Genomic DNA, 20,457 nt, shown 5'->3' with positions numbered 1-20,457 from the left:
ACATACATTTCAGGAAAAGGGACCTGAAAAGGGACCAATTACTTAGGTAAATTCCAAGTAAGAGAGCTGCAATTCCAAGCTGGTTCTAATAAATTCAAAGTTCATGTCCTTCAAAATACACTGAATTTCCTAGTAGGAAAATTGATAAAAGTAGGAGTTGATTACTGAGAAAATTAATAAAATCATTTCTCTTATATCTTTTTAAATTAGAAGAGATTCTTGTTTGTCTGGAACAAGCCAGTTTTCAAATTTTCTCCTAGTCCTAAACAGTTACATCTGGAATTCTGAAGGCAATCACACCAGCACCAAGCACTAGCACATATCATTTTTCAGGAACTATTTTTGTTCCTATTTTCCTATAGGAAAAAACATATTCACCTTCCTAAAATATACAAATTCTATAACAAATACAAATATTTTTTGTAGTTTTTTTTAATTTTTTAAAAATTTTTTTATTTTATTTATTCATTTTAGAAAGGAGAGAGAGAGGGAGAGAGAGAGACAAAGAGAGAGAAGGGGGAGGAGCAGGAAGCATCAACTCCCATAAGTGCCTTGACCAGGCAAGCCCAGGGTTTTGAACCGGCAACCTCAGCATTTCCAGGTCAACGCTTCATCCACTGCGCCACCACAGGTCAGGCACAAATATAAATTTTTAAGTTAATTCCATATACAATTCAGTGGTCAAACATCCAGGGCTTGATAAACCATGATTCTGTTTGACTGTGATAACAAATAACTCTAAAGACATCAAGTAAGATGACTTTGAAAAAGAATTATGAGGGTTTAAGCTGTGCTCTCTATGTAAAAACAAACAAACAATCAAACAATAAAACCCTAGTAATTGTCTTCATGGAAAAAAAGTCTGCTACCTCGTGGCAAAAAGTTGCCCCACCCCCACTGTACATGACCAAGTTAAGCAGGAACAGTCCACCTGGTCAAAGAGCACCAGATCTGGTGAATGTCAGGAACAGACACTCTTGGGATGTTTGCTACACAGGGAGCTGCACAAATTACAATAAAACTCGTAATAATCTTCACACAGCCCAGGAAAATTTCTAGAGTATGACAGCTCAAAGGGACCCTAGAGAGCATTTAGCCTAAGGCCCTCTTTTTATGAGAAAGTAAACAACTCACAGAAAGTGCTAAGGATCTCTGGCTGCAAGCTGAAACAGAGGGGCATATGGTTTCAGGACATCTATCTCAGAGGTCAAGCCCAGCTGGACCTAGAGGCAAGTACAGCTGAGATCACCAAGAACTAAGGCTCCCACCCTGAGGCACTTCCTAAGGAGAAGCAGCCCAGTACAGGGGGTAGGATGGGACTTGGAGCCCCACTGCCGGGGTTCTACCTAGTAGCTGTAAAACCTTAAGCGAATTACTTCACTTCTATGTGCCTTAGTTTCTTTGTATATAAAACAGAAATCATAATATTTGCTTTATAAGGGAATTAGAGAAATGAATCTGTGAATATATGTAAAGCACTTAAAATAGTGACTAGCACTCAAAAAGTAGTAGGTATTCACAAGTGTGGAGGAAGAAACAGGAAAAGGAAAGAAGATTAAGAAGTATAAATTTCCACCTGACCAGGCGGTGACGCAGAGGATAGAGTGACAGATTGGGATGCCGAGGACCCAGTTTCGAGACCCCAAGGTTGCCAGCTTGAGTGCAGGCTTATCTGGTTTGAGCACAAGCTCACCAGCTTGGACCCAAGTTGCTGGCTCCAGCAAGGGGTTTCTCAGTCTGCTGAAGGCCCGCGGTCAAGGGACATATGAGAAAGCAATCAATGAACAACTAAGGTGTCCGCAACACGCAACGAAAAACTAATGATTGATGCTTCTCATCTCTCTGTTCCTGCCTGTCTGTCCCTGTCTATCTCTCTCTCTGACCTCTGTTTCTGTAAAAAAAAAAAGAAGTATAAATTCCCAGTTATGAAGTAAGTGATGGGGATGTAAGGTACAGCATGAGGAACAGGATCATAACATTATATTAACTAAGTATGGTGACAAATGAGTACTAAGACTTATTGTGGTAATCACTTTGTAAGATATATATAAATGTTGAATCACTGTGTTGTACATCTGAAACTACTATAACACTGTATGTCAATTATAACTTAAAATAATTTTTTAAAAGAAAGAACAAAAAATTAATGAGTATTCTTATTTAATTATTCTCTCCCTCTTACCAGCCCTGTGCCCTTCAAACTGGCATCATCTGCTTGCACATAGCTCATGATTATCAGCCTGGAGAGTTACCTTATAGGTCAAGTCCAAGAACCACTTCTGATTCTATGGGTCTCTTAGTATGGGTTTTTTAGTTCATATTCTCAAGAGAAAAAACTGTTTGGTCAAATACTCAAACTTGGTGAGTAGGAGTTATCCTGAAATATAGACATAGACCCCTACCTAGCTTGCCCTTAAACTATGGAAGGTCTGGGGTTTTACACTACTTATAAGCTACCATTTTTTGGCCTTTTGGCCAGTATCAAGTGTACACTACTTGTAAGCTAACAGTAAGCATGCTATAGTTTCTTGGATGCTGGCACATGACATGAGACTTTTGAGTATAAGACAAAAAATTGATTATACACCAGTAACAGCCATTTCCAGAGGATCAGCCTTTGTGTTGGTTCAGTGAGACACAATTTCACAGGGCCATACATATACCTTGTGCTTTGTCACAGAAGAGGAACTTCAAGCTCAGGGAACCCAAATCTTTCATAATGTGTAGTAGCCTGCTTCACCTCTGCCCGGGGGGAACATTATCCTTATTGCATGGATGTGAGCAACCTTACCCTTTGCTCTGGAGAGAGACAGTATCTCTATCTTCTAAGGTGTTCACCATACAAGTATACTTGAAAGGACAGCTGGGAACAAAAGAGATCTGTTCCTCTGCTCTTAAGACATAAAGATACATAAGACCCCTGCTTCCCAAAGCATCTAAATAAATGGACATATGTGCTGTGTTCATGGACTGGAAGAATCAACATTGCTAAACTGTCAACTCTCCCCAAAATTAACTATCAATTCAACACAACCTCAATAGTAATCCCAATAGTATATTTTTTTGTAGAAAGTGACAAGTTGATTCTCATATTCATAAAGAACTTAGAAAAAGACTTAGAAACAGCCCAAACAAGTTTGAAAAGTAAGAATGAAGTTGGAAGATTTATACTACTTAACTTTAATATTTACTATAAAGTATGGTATTGGCATGATGACACAAAAATGGATCAGTGGAACAGAACAGAGTTCAAGCCTACACCCTCACACAATGTTGTCATCTGATTTTCAAACGAGGCAATCCAGTGGAGAAGAGTCTTCAAAACAAACGATGTCAGATCCACTAGAGAGCCATATGCAAAAAAAAAAACAAAAAAAAAACCACAGAAGTAGCTTTGACTCATTACTGCTGTCACAAATAACTCAAAATGGATCATAGATCGAAATGTAAGATGCAAAACTATAAAACTACTAGAATAAAATGCATTTAAAAAATCTTTGTGATTCTGAGTTAGACAAAGATTTGTATACCAAAGACATGATTCATTAAAAAAATAACTTAAACTTCATCAAAATTTAGAACTTTAGTTCTTCAAAGATGCTCTTAAGAGAATGAAAAGACAAGCAACAGATCAAGAAAATATTTGCAAACTACACATCTGACAAAGGATTGGTACACAGACTGTATAAAGAACTCTTTAGGCTCAGTAATAAGGAAAAGAACAGGTTTGTTTTTTTTTTAAATGAGCAAAAGGACAGACACTTCTTCAGAGAAGAAATATGAATAGCAAATAAGCACATGAAAATTTACTCAGAATCATTAGTCACAACAAAAATGCAAATTAAGACCACAGTGAGATACTGATATAGCCGTACTAGAATGTCTAAAATTAAACAGAATGACCACATCATGAACTGACGAAGTTATGCAGCAGTCAGAAGGCTCACACACTGCTGGGGAAAGAGTAAAATGGTACAACCACTTTATAAAAAACTGTTTGACAGGTTCATAAAAACTAGCACACACCTTCCACATGACCTACATATTCCATTCCTGGGTATCTACCCAAGAGAAATAAAAGCATATGTCCAAGCAAAGACATACAAAATGTTCATAACAGCTTTATTTATAACAGCCAAAACCTGGAGACAAGCCAAATGCCCATCAACAGCTGAATAAATAACCAATTGTAGTATATCTGCATAACAGAATACTACTTAGCATGGTTGGATCTCAAAATAATTCTCCTGAGAGAAAGCAGCTAGGCAAAATGTAACGTGAAGTGTATGAATCTATTTATGTAAAACTGAAGAAAACAGAAACCAATTGAGAGCGCAGAGCGGGAGAGGGGCTGGGAAGGGGGAGCACAAGATCCCTCTCGGGGCAGTTGGTATGCTTACTGTCTTGATTGTGGTGATGACCTTACAGGCATACATTATGTCAGGCATACATTTATTTGCCTTAACTGTGTGTAGTTGATTGCACATCAATTATAACTGAAAATACCTGTGACAAAAATATGAACATCTGCCACCAAGTGGAACTGAAGTTCAAACATAAAAATTTATCTTATTAGAAAAAAAAATAAGTTATTTTGGACACTTGCATGAAATACATACTAAATCCATATAGTGTTAAAAATTATGATTAATAGGTTTATACAATGATGTAGGGTTAATTAGTGGTGAAGGAGAAGAGGAAGTGAGAGACAGTAGGAATATATTTATTTCAAGGAAAACAAAAAGAACACATATATATTGCACATAATTATGTATATTATAGTGTGTGTGTGTGTGTGTGTGTGTGTATATAAGATCTTCAGAGTTGGAGTATCTTTCAGATTTCCTTCTCCTCACATTCCTCAATGTTGGAGCTTCTCCTTTACCTGATATTCAGAGGCACAGACAACACCCATAGTGCTGGACTGTTCTCAGAGGAAGGGGCAGGTTATTGACATCTACCAGCTATTTCATAATCTTTTCTATGTGTCACAGAATCATAACTAAATTGAAAGCAATGCTGCAGAAACTGAACTAGAAATATCTTGGCACACTACTGAGGTTTCTATCATTTGAAATCTTTTGAAAAGATGGTAACACCTTGAGACAGTCAGTCTTAATCTCTAATCTGTGACAACCTCCCTCAGCCACAGAGGACAGGTATGTAAGCTGTATGTAACGTACAGGTAACCCCCTCCTTACCACTCAGAAGCCACCACAGCAAAGGGATGAATCCTGGGCTCTCGCTGATGTACTTCAAGCCTTTCAAATTGATGCTCACATTGTACAGGGACATCAGCATTAACCTGAAATGCAAAGAGAGGGTGGTGAAGTACAGTAAGTCCCAGAGTTACAAACATCCGACTCTCATACAACTCATACTTACGAACTGAGAGCCGTAAGGGCAATTGGTAACCAACTGCAGTTGGACATCAGTGAAAATGATATCATAGAGTTACTTGACCTTCATGGCAAAGAATTAACCACTGAAGACCTTATGGAACTACAGCAGCAGATGATAGCATTTAGGGAAGAAAACAGGGACCTAGAAACTTTAGAACCAAAAATGTTTTCTACAAATGAGTTAGCTGATATTTTTGTCTCATTGAAGCAGGAATGGCAAAGTTAGAGGAGCGAGGTCCTGATACAGAGAGGTTCACCAAAGTTTACCGTATAGTTACTGAAGGCCTGAGATGCTTCAGGGCCATTTATGATGAGAAAAAGAAAACCTCTGTACAAACCTCCCTTGATGCCTATCTACTTCAATAAACTGACTCCAGCAGCAGAATCAAACCCTGACTCTCTAACATCAGTCCCGTTCTCTCCAACAAGTACATCATTATCTGCATCATCCAAGATTGTTTAAGGTTGTACAGTATTTGAAAATATTTAAGTATTCATATGTACAAAAAAGTAAAAATAAATATAATTTTAAGGCAAACATCTAAGTTGCATTTAATAGGTAAATGTACCTGTTCCAACTTACATACAGATTCAACTTAAGAACAAACCTACAGAATCGATTTCGTTTGTAACCCAGGACTGCCTGTACTTGCTCCTCTGCACTGCACTTCACCATAAATCCAGCTCCTGGTTAAGAAAACCTGAGCATATCTAGGGGTTCCTTACATATATCAGATGTCCAGTTCTAAAATCTAGATGACAGGAAGAGTAAGCAGAAGGTATATGAAATAATATTTGTCTCTGTGAGGCTACAGGAAAATGAAAAACTTCAGCAGTAGTGCTACATAACACCACCTCTTACAGGCTCACAGAACCAAGAGACACAAATACAGAGAGGAAGCCTCACAAACCACATTTATAGAGTCATCTCTTTTGTTACCAATCCTGCATTTATATACAAGTAACCATCAATTCATAAGTACACTGTACTCTGAAAGTTCAATTTAGCTGTTTAAAATTGTAAAATTGAATCCTATCTTTTCATTCAATGAACATAGTTATCCATGACATCTGGGACACCAGGTCAGGCCATACAAGCTTATTTAATCCATAGCCTGTGGGATGAAGAGTGCCACAACCCCAACCATTCCTAACGACCAACAAAACAATACACAGAGTTAAACAGGATTTTACAAGTGGTCTTGGGAACTGACCACACTGGCAATATTGTCTAATGGAAATTGGAAAACTAGAGGACTGGTTTCTGATAATACTGCAACACAGAGAGATCCTAAAAACTTCACACTACAAAGCAATAAAAAGGGATACACAGATATTTCACAAACCCTCAAAAAGAATGGATGAGCTTGCAAGAAATGAAGAGAAAACATCTCTGATTAGGAACTAAATGGCAGCACAAATTCAGGGAGGTAAGAGCTAAAGATGCTAGATTCCAGAAGCACAGAGCTTAAGTATTAGTGGCTCCCTGCAGACAGACAGCCTCCAACAAACACAAGACAGGTTCAGATCACAGCACCCTCAACCTGTCTTCAAAGCATTCCTACAAATACAGTACTAACAAATGTGAGTTCATAATAAAAATCACAAAACACATGAAAAACAAGACATTATAAGTAACAACACGAAGAACCAATGAGAGCTAGAATTTTTTTAAAAAGGTCATATACAAATATCGATTGACTTACGACCTATGCAACTTATGACCATTCTACTTGACAACCACAATCCCTAGCCACGACTGCTCCTCGTCTGGCAGCGCAAGCTTTGCCCAGCTGGGCGTATGACAGTGCGAACCAGCTTCCGGCAGCACTACCATCTCCACGTGCACCATTTCAACTGTTATCCCAGACTCAGTACGGCAATTTGTGTTTTGTGTCTTGGATATTTTTCATCAAACTCCTCCCAAGATGTCTACCAAGAGGAAATTGTCTTTGCAAATTTAAACCAGTTGTACTGGTAATGCAGTGTTTTACTTAAACCTGACGAATGTAAAAATAAGAAACAAAATGGTGTAGAGATGATACAAATGGCATAAAATGAACAAAGAAAATTATGATATATAACAATAATGAAAGAAAATTATGATAAAATATGACTTAAGAGATTTTTATAACATCATTTTACAGTACTGTACATATAGCCTACTTAACTTACGACCAAATCATGTTATGACCAGTCTGTGGGAACCAATTGTGGTCGTAAGTCGAGCACTAGCTGTACTAGAAATATCAATTGTAGAACAGAAAATGGTTCTGTTTAATAGGTGTAAATAATTCAAAAAGAAACATATGATGAAGGACCTACTGAGTATTATAAATGACCAGGCACTTCAAAAGAGAACCTAGCAGAACTCACAAAAACAAAAACTATAATAATCAAACTGTAAAACTCAAGGGCACTGACACCTGGGAAAGGAGAAATACTATACATGAAATAGAGCTAAAGAAACAGCAGCAAACAGCACAGCTAGGAGGGAGGAAGCTCCACAAGGCTGATCCCAGAGCAAAGAAAGCATAAAACACAAAACCCGCCTGGGCTGTGGCCAGCTCTGAACTGCGCCAGCACAGGGCCAACACCAGGAACCCAGTGGAGAGGACAACTGGCACCCCTAGCAACAAGGTGCAGGCTTTGGCTGTTGACCACCTCAGAGGACGCAGAGCTGAGGAGTCAGGTAAAGCTAACTACCTGTGACAACAAACATCAATTCTCTTCAGGAAAAGACAACAGGGCCCAGAGTCCACAATGTATCTTCTGCAATGTTTGGCGTATAATGGAATATTTAACTAGCAAGGCCACATAAGGCGAACAGAGTAAGGTGCTTGTTGGGACACAAGTTTAAGGGCTGCCAAAATGCTCAGTAACCAGGACTGTAATGTAAAATATATTGCAATGCAAAAGCTTTAAAAGTCAAAACAACTGCAAAACACTTCACAATTAGCAATACAATATATCAACATTTTAAATCAAGATGGGACAGTCACAGTGCCATGCAAAGGCATAATGATGCCTTCAGCAAAAGGAAAATCAGTAATGGCAATTGATACACTAAAAAGGGACTAACTGAACAAACAATGGGGCGTGCCAAGGAACATTTTCCAGGTTAAAATAGCCATCTCCCCACTAAACTTACTTAGTCAAAGCCAGTCCAAGGCTAGTTCATCCTTGCAGCCACATGGGTTGCGCCTTAGTGTGAACAGGGAAAGTGAAAGACTCCGGAGGCTGAGAACTGCAGCAGGGCAAACCCACGGACAGGCTCTCCTCATGCTTCTGGGGCATTTTCAAAGTCTAGGCAGGGCCAGAGCCCACCCAACGTCCCCACCAGCATCTCGCTCAGGAGCAGCATCCACTTTTCCTTATAATCCTCAGCCTCTTCATAGGCCTCAATATGAGCCAAAACTGCAATCCTTTCAAGTTTTTTCTGACAAATTTTACACACATCCACAATCTATTCACTAGTAACCTAGTTAATGAGTTATTAAGGGCTATTCAAATGTTGTATTCATAGGGAAAATCCAGCACCTTCACCAGAATTTTCTGAGGGCTCTTGTCCAATACCCCAAGAAGAGAAAATCCTGACTTTAAAAGATCACCAACACAGAGAACTGGAGTTCCTTAACATTAATTATACTGTATTGTCTATGCTTTCACCCCACAACGACAGCACTGAGTCATCACAACAGAGGCCCTTTGGACCAGAGAGCCAAAAATATTCTCTACCTGGCCCTTTACAGAAAAAGTTGGCCAACCCTTGTTTCAGAGCATGAAAATAAGATAAACCAGTGTTCTCTGGATCTTGAATGGTAAAGTTAACATCTGGGTGATGACTGTAATATGTGGCAAATTCCAGAAAATGCATCCAGTTGAGAATCTCCGATGACTGCATTTAATTTTAAGATGTTAAAAATGACTTACAAATTGACAAATACTTTTAAGTTTTCAAATTTGGTAAAAAGATGCCCTCCTTAAGTAGAACAAAAGTAATCATATTGTGAGACCCCCATGTCATTGCTAGGCTACATCTCACAGAAGATCAGAGACTTACTCCTTACTCCAAAGTCACACAAGACTTACTTAGCAAACAACAAATCCAAAATGAGTTTCTCACTCAAATGCTTCTATTTCAACATTTCTACACCAACCAAAAGTATATTGTAAATAATAATATCAAGTGTCTAATTGTAACATTTAAAGAGACTGGCTGTTCAGTTCACTCTTTAGTGCTGAGATACTAAATGTAAATGCCATTTCCAAGGTACTGAAGAACTAGGAGTCAGACTTCCCCTTCCAATGACAGAAAAGGCAGGCAAACCCCGCTTCCTACCATGAACTTAAATGGAAGATCCATTACATGTGAATCAATGGGTTCCAAAAGAACCACTTCCCAGGCTTTGTAGTCTTGAGAATTTTAGAGACATCTGACATTGATCATAAAAGGACTTAAAGCAAGGCTAAAATAAAAGTATTAGCAAACCTAAACAGCTACAAAAGCATCACAAGTAACTCTCTCTCAGTAAAAGGATGCTCCCCTCATCTGGATACACCAGGGCAGAACAGGTCCTCCTCAAGAAAAGCCAGAAAGACCTCCTGACAGTCTGATGACAAGGCTGAATCACTAAAAGTAAAGGTGACCGAACCAAACTACCTTATTCTTCTTAAAAGAAGTTACAACTAACAAAGATTAAACATACCTGGTACTTTAAAACATGCCAGCAATAAAAATAAAAGGGCACGACTGTGATGCCGCCCCCACCAGAAACAAAAAACATCTATCAGTCATCCGAAACAGGCTAAAATCTAAAGTAGCCAAATTAGTGCCATCAATTAATTCTAAGGAACCATGAGCAACAAAATCCTTACAGACGATTGCAGATGTTATATGATAGAGAAGCTGTTGGCAGAGCAATCACACACTTCAGAGCACATGACAGACAGAAACCTGCAGCAGTGCAGAAATTAACTATTGAACATGCTTGTTTTAGATTCTGTACCCCCACCCCAATCTAGTTAGAATCTGAAAATCTGTGGTCAATGCCATATGTAATTCTAATCAAATATCTATAGATTAATTTTTATCTACTATACAGCATACAATGCATACTCACCTCCCCGGTGAAAGAAAAACTTTCACCATAGTCAAATCCTTTTGTGAACTTTGAACACTTGCTTCAGGGAGGTGGGAACAACTATCGCCGTTTGATATACGAAACAGCCATGCATTTCTATAAATTTTTACAAAATATGTGCAGAATCTGACATATTTGTGCCAGCAGCAGCATACTATACGTAATCTTCCACACCACGGTGAGATGTTTTCTATGTTCATTTGTATAGTTCTAATATATTTTCACTGATGTGTTCTAACATATTAATTGATCATAATCTATTCTCCAGCTGACAGAGGTATAGATAAGTTCCCAGTGTGAACTCTTACCAACACAGATGCTACCATGTTTCTATACAAGCATCCTGGTGTTTGTGGGTAAAACTTCCTCCAGAGTATGTACACGGAGGTGGACCACCTGTCCCGAACACGGGCATATTTGATCTCAACAGATGCTGCTCACCTGCTTCCATCTCCCTCCCACCAGCAAGTGAACAGGTGTAAACTCTAGCTAGCCTCACAGCCTCTCCAAAGCTCGGAACTGTCATATCTGATTTTCTTTTCAGTGAAAGGGAATAAAAAGGTACCTCCTAATGGTTATAATCTGCATTACAACTGAGGTTGAGAGTCTTTTCCATATTTATGAAGCTTGCCAGTGTGTTTCTTTTGTGTTCTCTTTTACTTATATGTATATTAGCTTATTCTCCTTTTTCTTGTTGAAAAAGCCAAATATAGATTTTCGGGGTTTTTTAAAAAATGTAACAGAATGATCAAACTAGATAGGTTGAAACCTTAAAAATGCCTTTCATAAGAATTGAGGTTACATTCATAGCACCAACTACCAATTTATAACTCAATACTAGACCAATTCAATGGATATTAACATTTTGTAGCTAAAAGTTCTACTGCCTAAAAAATAATATGTATTAGTTCCCAGACCTCAAGTGTTATAGGTTAACATTTTAATAATTTGTGTGTGTGTGTGTGTGTGTGTGTGTGTGTGTGTGTGTGTGTGTGTGACAGAGACAGAGACAGAGTCAGAGAGAGGAACAGATAGGAACAGACTGACAGGAAGGGCGAGAGATGAGAAGCATCAATTCTTCATTGCAGCTTTTTTGTTGTTCATTGAATGCTTTCTCATATGTGCCTTGACCAGGGGGCTTCAACAGAGTGAGTGACCCTTGCTCAAGCCAGTGACTTTGGGCTAAGCCAGTGACCATGGGGTCATGTCTATGATCCCACACTCAAGCCAGTGACCTCAGGATTTCTTTTTTTTTTTTTTTTTTTTGTATTTTTCTGAAGCTGGAAACGGGGAGAGACAGTCAGACAGACTCCCGCTTGCACCCGACCGGGATCCACCCGGCACGTCCACCAGGGGCAACGCTCTGCCCATCAGGGGCAATGCTCTGCCCCTCCGGGGCGTCGCTCTGTTGTGACCAGAGCCACTCTAGCGCCTGGGGCAGAGGCCAAGGAGCCATCTCCAGCGCCCGGGCCATCTTTGCTCCAATGGAGTCTTGGCTGCGGGAAGGGAAGAGAGAGACAGAGAGGAAGGAGAGGGGGAGGGGTGGAGAAGCAGATGGGCGTTTCTCCTGTGTGCCCTGGCCGGGAATCGAACCTGGGACTTCTGCACGCCAGGCCGACGCTCTACCATTGAGCCAACTGGCCAGGGCCAACCTCAGGGTTTCAAACCTGGGTCCTCTGCATCCCAGTCCGATGCTCTATCCACTGTGCCACTGCCTGCTCAGGCATTTAACATTTTAGATGTCTGGTGGACCTTTGTTAATATCTAGAAATGTTGATGACTCTAAATCAACATTATCAAAGATTTGTCTTCAAAATGTACTTCAAAACATCCTTCAGTAGGTGAATAAACTGTGGTACATCCAGACAATGGGAAATATTTCACTGTTAGCCAACATCCTAGAAACGTTATAATGTTCTTCATGATAACTTGCCTACTACCCAAGATAACTAAAGTTTTAATTGGAAACAATTTAGAAACCAAATCTTGTTTGAAGATTTTTTCAACTGGCATTAAGCCACTCCTGTGAAGAAGGCATCAGGCCACTGAAATGCATGGTAACACTTGTATAACTTTAACAAAAAACAAGGTATGATCATAACCCAGAAAGCTATTTGCATCTCCTTTGCTCATTTAGCAACATTTACAGAGCCCCAGAATCAACAAAGAAATGCTCCTGGAACTAGTAAGATTACAGCAAGGTTGCAAGGTACAAGGTTAATATATAAAAGTCAATTATTTTCCTATATACAAATAGCATACAAATAGAATTTGAAATTAAAGACACACACAAAAAAATAATACCATTTCCATTAGCACCCCCTAAAAATGAAATATTTAGGTAGAGATCTAACAAAAAAATATATAAAACCTATATGAGGAAAACTACAAAATTCTGATGAATGAAATCAAAGAACAAAGTAAACAGATATTCTCTGTTCATGGACAGAAAGACTCAATATTGTCAAGATGTCAGTTCTTCCAAATTTTATTTATAGATTCAGTGGTATCCAAATCAAATCCTAGTAAGTTGTTTTATGAATACTGACAAAATGATTCTAAAATTTATATGGAGAGGCAACTAACACAACACTGAAGGAGAAGAACAAAGCTAGAGGACTGACACTAAACAACTTCAAGGCTTATAAAAAAGTCAGTAAGAAAAGAACATAAAGCCTAAAAATAGATATAAATATAGTCAACTGACCCTTGACAAAGGAGCAAAGGCAACACAATGGAGCCAAGATGGTGTTTTCAACAAATGGTGCTGGATGGAACCACTGAACATCCACATAAAAAATGATGAGGGAGGGAGTGAGGGGAAGAGGGGCAAAGGGAGTATAAATAGGGACACGGGGGTGAGGGAAGAGGGTGTTATATTCAGCGGGACACTTGAATCCATGTAAACACAATAAATTAAAATTAATAAAAATTACTAAAAAAAGAAAGAAAAATAATGAACTTAGACACAGACCTCACACCTTTCACAGAAATTAACTTAAGATGGATTACAAACCTAAATGCAAAATTATAAGACACCTAGAAGATAACATGGGATAAAACCCTGAATATGGTGATGCTCTTTTAGATATAACACAAAGACACAACCTATGAAAAAAATTCTTGATAAGCTGGACTTCATTAAAATTAAAAACTTCTGCTTTGCAAAAGAAAAACATCAAGAGAAAGAAGATAAGCCATACACTTAGAGAAAATATTTGGATGTGAGGGTGATCTGGCTGCGACATCTGTCACCCCATTGATCACCAGGGTTGATTCGGCTGATCTGGTTGGCTACGTGGGTGTCCCCTTCCTCCCTCACCGCTCCATGTGCGTCCCTCCCGAAGCTGCGCGCTCGGTCGAAGAGGACGACCTTCCCCGCTAGAGCAGAGGACCGTTCTTTGGTCAAGGGTATACGAGTAGCTGCACTCCCCTGCTAGAACCTCCAAACAAGTCTCAAGCTCCATTTGTAGAACGTAGGGTAGTCAAGCTTCCAAGACTCCAGACACATCCAAGTGAGGCGCTGCATGTGGCAGTCTGCCTTTCTTTAAAAAAAAAAAAAAAGAAAAAAAAGAAAATATTTGCAAATGACATATCTAATAAAGGACTATTATCCAATCCATACAAAAAAACTCTTAAAACTCAACAATAAGAAAACAAAAAACCCAGTTAAAAAATGGGCCAAAGACCTTAACAGACACTTCACCAAAGAAGATATACAGATGGTCAATAAGCACATGAAAATATGCTCCACAATATATGTCATCAGGAAAATACAAATAAAAACAAGATATCAATGCACACCCATTAGAACAGTAAAAATCCAAAACACTGACAACACCAAATACTGACACTTCTTCAGAGTATTTATTTCTGTGTATTTGAATTTGCTCCTCAGTAAGCTAACTGGGATTTATGAAATGGAACAATCTCTTCTCTTCAGTTTGGCACTCAAAAAGAGCTCTGACTTTAAAAAGGTAAGTGTCTTTTTCTGTCAGGAATAGTTTGCCATTTTGAAATTTGAAATATAAAACCAGCAAAACAGTGGCCCACTGAACCTTCCTCACTGCTTTTTTTCTTTGTATCTAACAAATACATTGGAGTTTTACTGGCATAAAATGTGTATTTTAGCCTGACCAGGCAGTGGTGCAGTGGATAGAGCGTTGGACTGGGATGCGGAGGACCCAGGTTCGAGACCCCGAGGTCACCAGCTTGAGCGCAGGCTCATCTCGTTTGAGCAAAAGTTCACCGGCTTGGACCCAAGGTCGCTGGCTCGAGCAAGGGGTTACTCGGTCTGCTATAGCCCCACGGTCAAGGCACATATGAGAACGCAATCAATGAACAACTAAGGTGTCAAAACGAAAAACTAATGATTGATGTTTCTCATCTCTCTCCGTTCCTGTCTGTCTGTCCCTATCTATCCCTCTCTCTGACTCTCTCTCTGTCTCTTTAAAAAAAAAAAAAATGTATTTTATATGAGTCTTCAAATCACTGCTCAGTGTTTTTGTTTTGTGAAAAGGGGTCTCTTGAGAGTGACCATGCTGGCAGTGGGGGTCCCCAGGTAACTCAAGTTCCAGTGAAAAAAAGTCTTCCTCAACACTGGGAAGACTGTGATCCTCCAAACTCCTACTGCTTGGCTCTGGACGTGGGCATAGCTGCAGAAACATGACACAATAGGGCATGTAAAACCCCAGCATTCCAGATGAAGGACTGCAAAGGGGAGCCCAGGGGAACCAACAAGTATCAGAGACTTGTTGGTTTTGTGGAGAGTTAAAGCTAGGAAATTGCCTGACCAGGAGGTGGTGCAGTGGATAGAACATCGGACTGGGATGCGGAGGACTCAGGTTCGAGACCCCGAGGTCACCAGCTTGAGTGCAGGCTCATCTGGTTTGAGCAAAAGCCCACCAGCTTGAACCCAATGTCGCTGGCTCCAGCAAGGGGTTACTTGGTCTGCTGAAGGCCCGTGGTCAAGGCACATATGAGAAAGCAATCAATGAACAACTAAGGTGTTGCAACGCGCAATGAAAAACTAATGATTGATGCTTCTCATCTCTCTCCGTTCCTGTCTGTCCCTGTCTATGACTCACTCTCTGTCTCTGTAAAAAATAAATAAATAAAATTAAAGCTAGGAAAGTAACCATTAACTCCTGGCCTCACCCCAAGCTATGCATGCATTGATCTGGCCATAAACAGCCTTTTCAACACTCTGAGAAGTAAAATGCCAACTATTATGCAGTCTCACACTGGCCACACATGGCATACATGAGGGACACACCCAATAGTCTTTTTGGAAATGGAACTGATATTGAAACCACAACACACAGAAGGCTGGTCAGAACTTGCAACCTGAACCCAACCAGGTTGACTGCCTGCTAAAACATCACATCAACATAATTTATAGGATTCAATAAGACCCAGGTTCTCAACACATAATATTCAAATGTCCAGGATGCAACTCAAAATTAGTTATCACATGAAAAAACAGAAAAAATACCAACTCGTGGGAAAAGACACCCAGAAGACACCAAGGCCAATATGACACAGATGTTAGAATTATCTGACAAAGACTTTAAAGGGCCATTATAAAAAATGCTCCAAGAAGAAAAGCAAACACTCGAAAGGAATGGTGAGATACACAGAATCCTACAATGGCCGAAAATTTCCTGCCTAATCCCTGGAACTGTGCACAGAATAGCACACCCTGGGGTAAGTTACCTGGCAAAGAGACTCTGCAGATATAATTAAGGTTACCAATCGCCTGACTCTGAGTTAATCAAAGGGAGTTTATCCAGTTATGCCTAATCTAAACCCATCAAAATTTAAGCCCATCAAAAGCCTAAAAGGGCCTGACCGGGCAGTGGCGCAATGGATAGAGCGTCAGACTGGGATGCTAAGGACTCAGGTTCAAGACCCCGAGGTCGCCAGCTTCAGTGTGGGCTCATCTGGTTTGAGCAAAATCTCACCAGCTTGGACCCAAGGTCGCTGATTTGAGCAGGGGGTTACTCGGTCTGCTGAAGGCCTGCGGTCAAGGCACATGTGAGAGGGCAGTCAATGAACAACTAAGGTGTCGCAATGCTCAATGAAAAAAGCTAATGATTGATGCTTCTCATCTCTCTGTCCCTGTCTATCCCTCTCTGACTCTCTCTGTCTCTGTTAAAAAAAAAAAAAAGTTAAAAAAGAAAAAAAAAAGCCTGAAAGGTTCCAAGTGTAAGGACTCAGTGAGCTACTGTGGTTTGAAGATAAGGTGGGGTTATGTGATAAGGAATTTGACCAGTCCTGGAAGCTGAAAGTGACCCTGCCTGAAAGCCAGCAAGAGAACAAAGACCTCAGTCCTATGAAGGCTGGAAACTGCATTCCACCAGTAATCTGAACACACCTGGAAGCATTCCTCCTGGAGTTTCTATGAGAAAAGCCGCAGTGAACGATACCTTTAGCCCTGTGAGACCCTCGCAGGAGAACCAGTCAAGCCCACTAGAACTTTTGACCTACAGAACTGTGAAGGAGGTGTTGTTTTTGCCACTAAGTTGGTGGTAACTTGTTACACAACAATAGTAAATGAATACTGATTTTGGTACCCGGAAGTAAGGTGCTGCCATAACAAATACTTACTTAAGTTCATTTTAAGGTCACTAATATAACCTTCAAGTATCACATGATAGCATTTGGGACTCACTGATTTCTCTAAGGCAGTGGTAGTCAACCTGGTCCCTACCGCCCACTAGTGGGTGTTCCAGCTTTCATGGTGGGTGGTAGCAGAGCAACCAAAGTATAAATAAAAAGATAGATTTAACTATAGTAAATTGTTTTAAAAAGATTTATTCTGCCAAACTCAGCGAAAATCCAATATAAAGTACTTGGTAAGTAATTATTATTATATGCTTTAACTTGGTGTAACTCTGCTTTATAAATTTTAGAAAGTAAAGTTACTTCCCTACTTTATAAATCACCATTACTGTGGAACCAGTGGGCGGTTAGAAAATTTTACAACTAACAAAGATACAAAAGTGGGCGATAGGTATAAAAAGGTTGACTACCCCTGCTCTAAGGTGAGAATATTCCTTTTGTTTATACTGTTTTTCTAAAACAGTACTGAAAAGACTGCATCCTGAATTCTCCAGGCAATTTATACCTTCTAATTTTTATTTATTTTATTTATTTATTTATTTATTTTTATTTTTCTGAAGCTGGAAACGGGGAGGCAGTCAGACAGACTCCCGCATGCGCCCGACCGGGATCCACCCGGCATGCCCACCAGGGGGCGATGCTCTGCCCATCTGGGGCATCACTCTGCCGCAATCAGAGCCAGTCTAGCGCCTGAGGCAGAGGCCACAGAGCCATCCTCAGCGCCCGGGCAAACTTTGCTCCAGTGGAGCCTTGGCTGTGGGAGGGGAAGAGAGAGACAGAGAGGAAGAACAGGGGGAGGAGTGGAGAAGCAGATGGGCGCTTCTCCTGTGTGCCCTGGCCGGGAATTGAACCCGGGACTCCTGCATGCCAGGCTGACACTCATACCTTCTAATTTTTAGATCTATTGCCAACTTAGTCGCATTTATCTAAAAAAGAGGCCCAACCAACAAATTCTGACTAACTTGTAAATAAACATTAACTATTTAATACTGTCCAACGTACACTTTGAGTTTGGTGCACTGTCCTGGCTTCAGGTCTCCCAGAAGCTGCAGTATGGTGTCCAAGAGCACCTGACTAGAGTTAACCAGGAATTCACGACCACATGCTATGGCAGCAACATCTGCAACAGAAAGACAAAACCAAGTTCAAAATCTCTGTAACTTCAGACTCTAGAAAAGTTTGTCCATGATAGAGTATTTGTTATTGTTTTTCTCCCAACAGACCTAATAAAAACAGCACAGCTGGTGAGACATAAAAAATGGTATTGTCAACAGAGCTGACAGCCCAGAAAGAACTGACAACCACAACAGTCACTCAGATAGTGAATAATGTGCTTTATGATTAGCAAACGTCTCTGTAGTAGAACGAAGCACTGAAATCTAAATATGTCTGCAGCCACCACAGGACAGCAAGTGGACGCCACGCTCCAGAACCCTGGATTAACAGCTGTCGGCAGTCAGAATCCAAACAGAAAGTGGGACTGATTACATTACCTGGGACTAAGGACACTAAAATCTACTTTCAATCCTGGGAGTGAAATCCTCATGACTTTGAACCATAATGCCGTACCAAAATCATGAGGTCAAAGAGGATGAAACTAATTCTGAGAAAAAGCTTTTTTTCTAATTTTTACATCTCTTGTGGGTCAGCAACCACCCTGTTTCTTCATGCCTGGTGCCCTGAAGAGACCAGACCAAGTAATTACATGTTTCCCAATGGACACTGCTGTAGCTAGTACTAGCTCTTCAGTATTCTCGAACACCTATGAGGATACATCAGTGACCCACATATATTTATGTATGTATTGGTAACTTTTTTTTTTTAGCTAAGTTGAATGATAAATCATGATCAAAGTGACCAAAGTTCCTAACTGGAGTGAGCAGGGCAGCAGCATACTCGTCCTTCAGACTTCAATAGAGAAGTTTCAAGTTATCACAGCTAAGTGTGGTGTCTGATGTATGATTCTGGTAGATCCCTTTACTAGTTTATGGATGTCTTCTATTTTTATTTTGCTCAGAATTATCAAGAATTGAGGATGAATTTTCTGGCTTGCTTGTTCTTTGGTTAAATGTACTCTATGGCAGAATATGAAGTTTCATCATGTTACCAGATCAGTTTCATGGAATCAGGTCCCAAAGAGTCTTATTTATTTTTGTTTCCTGGGATGCAAAAGATCAAGAGAGGTAAAAAGTCCCCTAAATTTAACCAAATTTTTCCCATTTCTGCTTGTCTTTCCAGGTATTTATGCTTCATAAATTGGTGCTATGTTATTTTATGTATATCATAATTCATGATATCTATAATTTTACTGAAGACAGGATCCTTCACTGATAGGAGGCTTCTCTGTTCAATGAATTTGAACCTGACAACTATATTTTCTAGCATAAGACACACTCTAGTTTTCTTTAAAAAACATTCAGAGGGGAAATAAAGTTCTAAGCGTTTGGCATCATAAACTCATAAAAAGTCATATCCAAGAAAATGGATTCATAGCATCATTATTCACAATAATAAAAAAGTTAGGAAAGAACTTGCACTGACTGATGAATGGATAAATGCAGTATAGCCATACAATATGATATTTTTCAACCACAAAAAGGAATGAAGTACTGACACATGCTATGACATCAATGAACCTTGAAAACACTATACTAAGTGAAAGAAGCCTGTCACAAAGGGCTACATATTTCATGATTCCATTATATGAAATCCAGAATAGGCAAATCTGTAAAGATAATAGAGCAGTGACAGCCTATATCTGGGGGGGGGGGGGGGGGGGAATGACAGGATTGGGGAATGATGGCTAAGGTTAGCAGGGTTTTATGGAGGGATAATGAAAATGTTTTAAAATTGTTTCTGAGGATGGATGCAGAATGGTATGAATATGCTAATGCCATTGAATTATGTACTTTCCATTGGTGAATTGCATGGTATATTATTATACCTCAGTAAAGATGTTAGTAAGTAAATTAATGACAATAGGGATACAATTTCCATGCCCAATGGATGACTTAGTTGCTACTGCTCATCCTGAACCTGTTTTCTATAAACCTCTTATTTGCAACACTAACATTGCATCATATTTTTTGAAAGAAACATAAGCAAGTTTCCTCTGATGCTAATAATGCGACTGTTTCATTGTTTGGTTTTTGTTTCTCTGCATTTTCTGTGATAGTTTCTCAACTCAATTACTCAGCTGTCAAATATATACTATTGATGGAAACTCCCCTAAAGCCTGAGGGAATGCCAAATCCCACTGGGAAGAGGCTCCTAGAATTCAGTTTCTC

General features: G+C 39.7%; 1 protein-coding gene across 1 annotated transcript in view; it reads right to left on the bottom strand.

Moving 5' to 3' along the window:
- HSF2BP (heat shock transcription factor 2 binding protein) overlaps positions 1–20,457 on the bottom strand; it is a 107,534-nt gene that overhangs the window by 46,026 nt on the left and 41,051 nt on the right. The window contains exons 6-7 of the mRNA XM_066365906.1: positions 18,173–18,290; positions 5,202–5,305 (exon numbers count right to left, since the gene is read on the bottom strand). Of these exons, the coding sequence (XP_066222003.1) occupies positions 5,202–5,305; positions 18,173–18,290 (222 nt within the window). The remainder of the gene's footprint in view (positions 1–5,201; positions 5,306–18,172; positions 18,291–20,457) is intronic.

The sequence above is a fragment of the Saccopteryx leptura genome, chromosome 2 (assembly GCF_036850995.1).
Source record: "Saccopteryx leptura isolate mSacLep1 chromosome 2, mSacLep1_pri_phased_curated, whole genome shotgun sequence".
NCBI classification, from domain to species: Eukaryota; Metazoa; Chordata; class Mammalia; order Chiroptera; family Emballonuridae; genus Saccopteryx; species Saccopteryx leptura.
The sequence above is the reverse complement of the archived record's forward strand: the minus strand, read 5'-3'. Positions and strand labels throughout refer to the sequence as shown.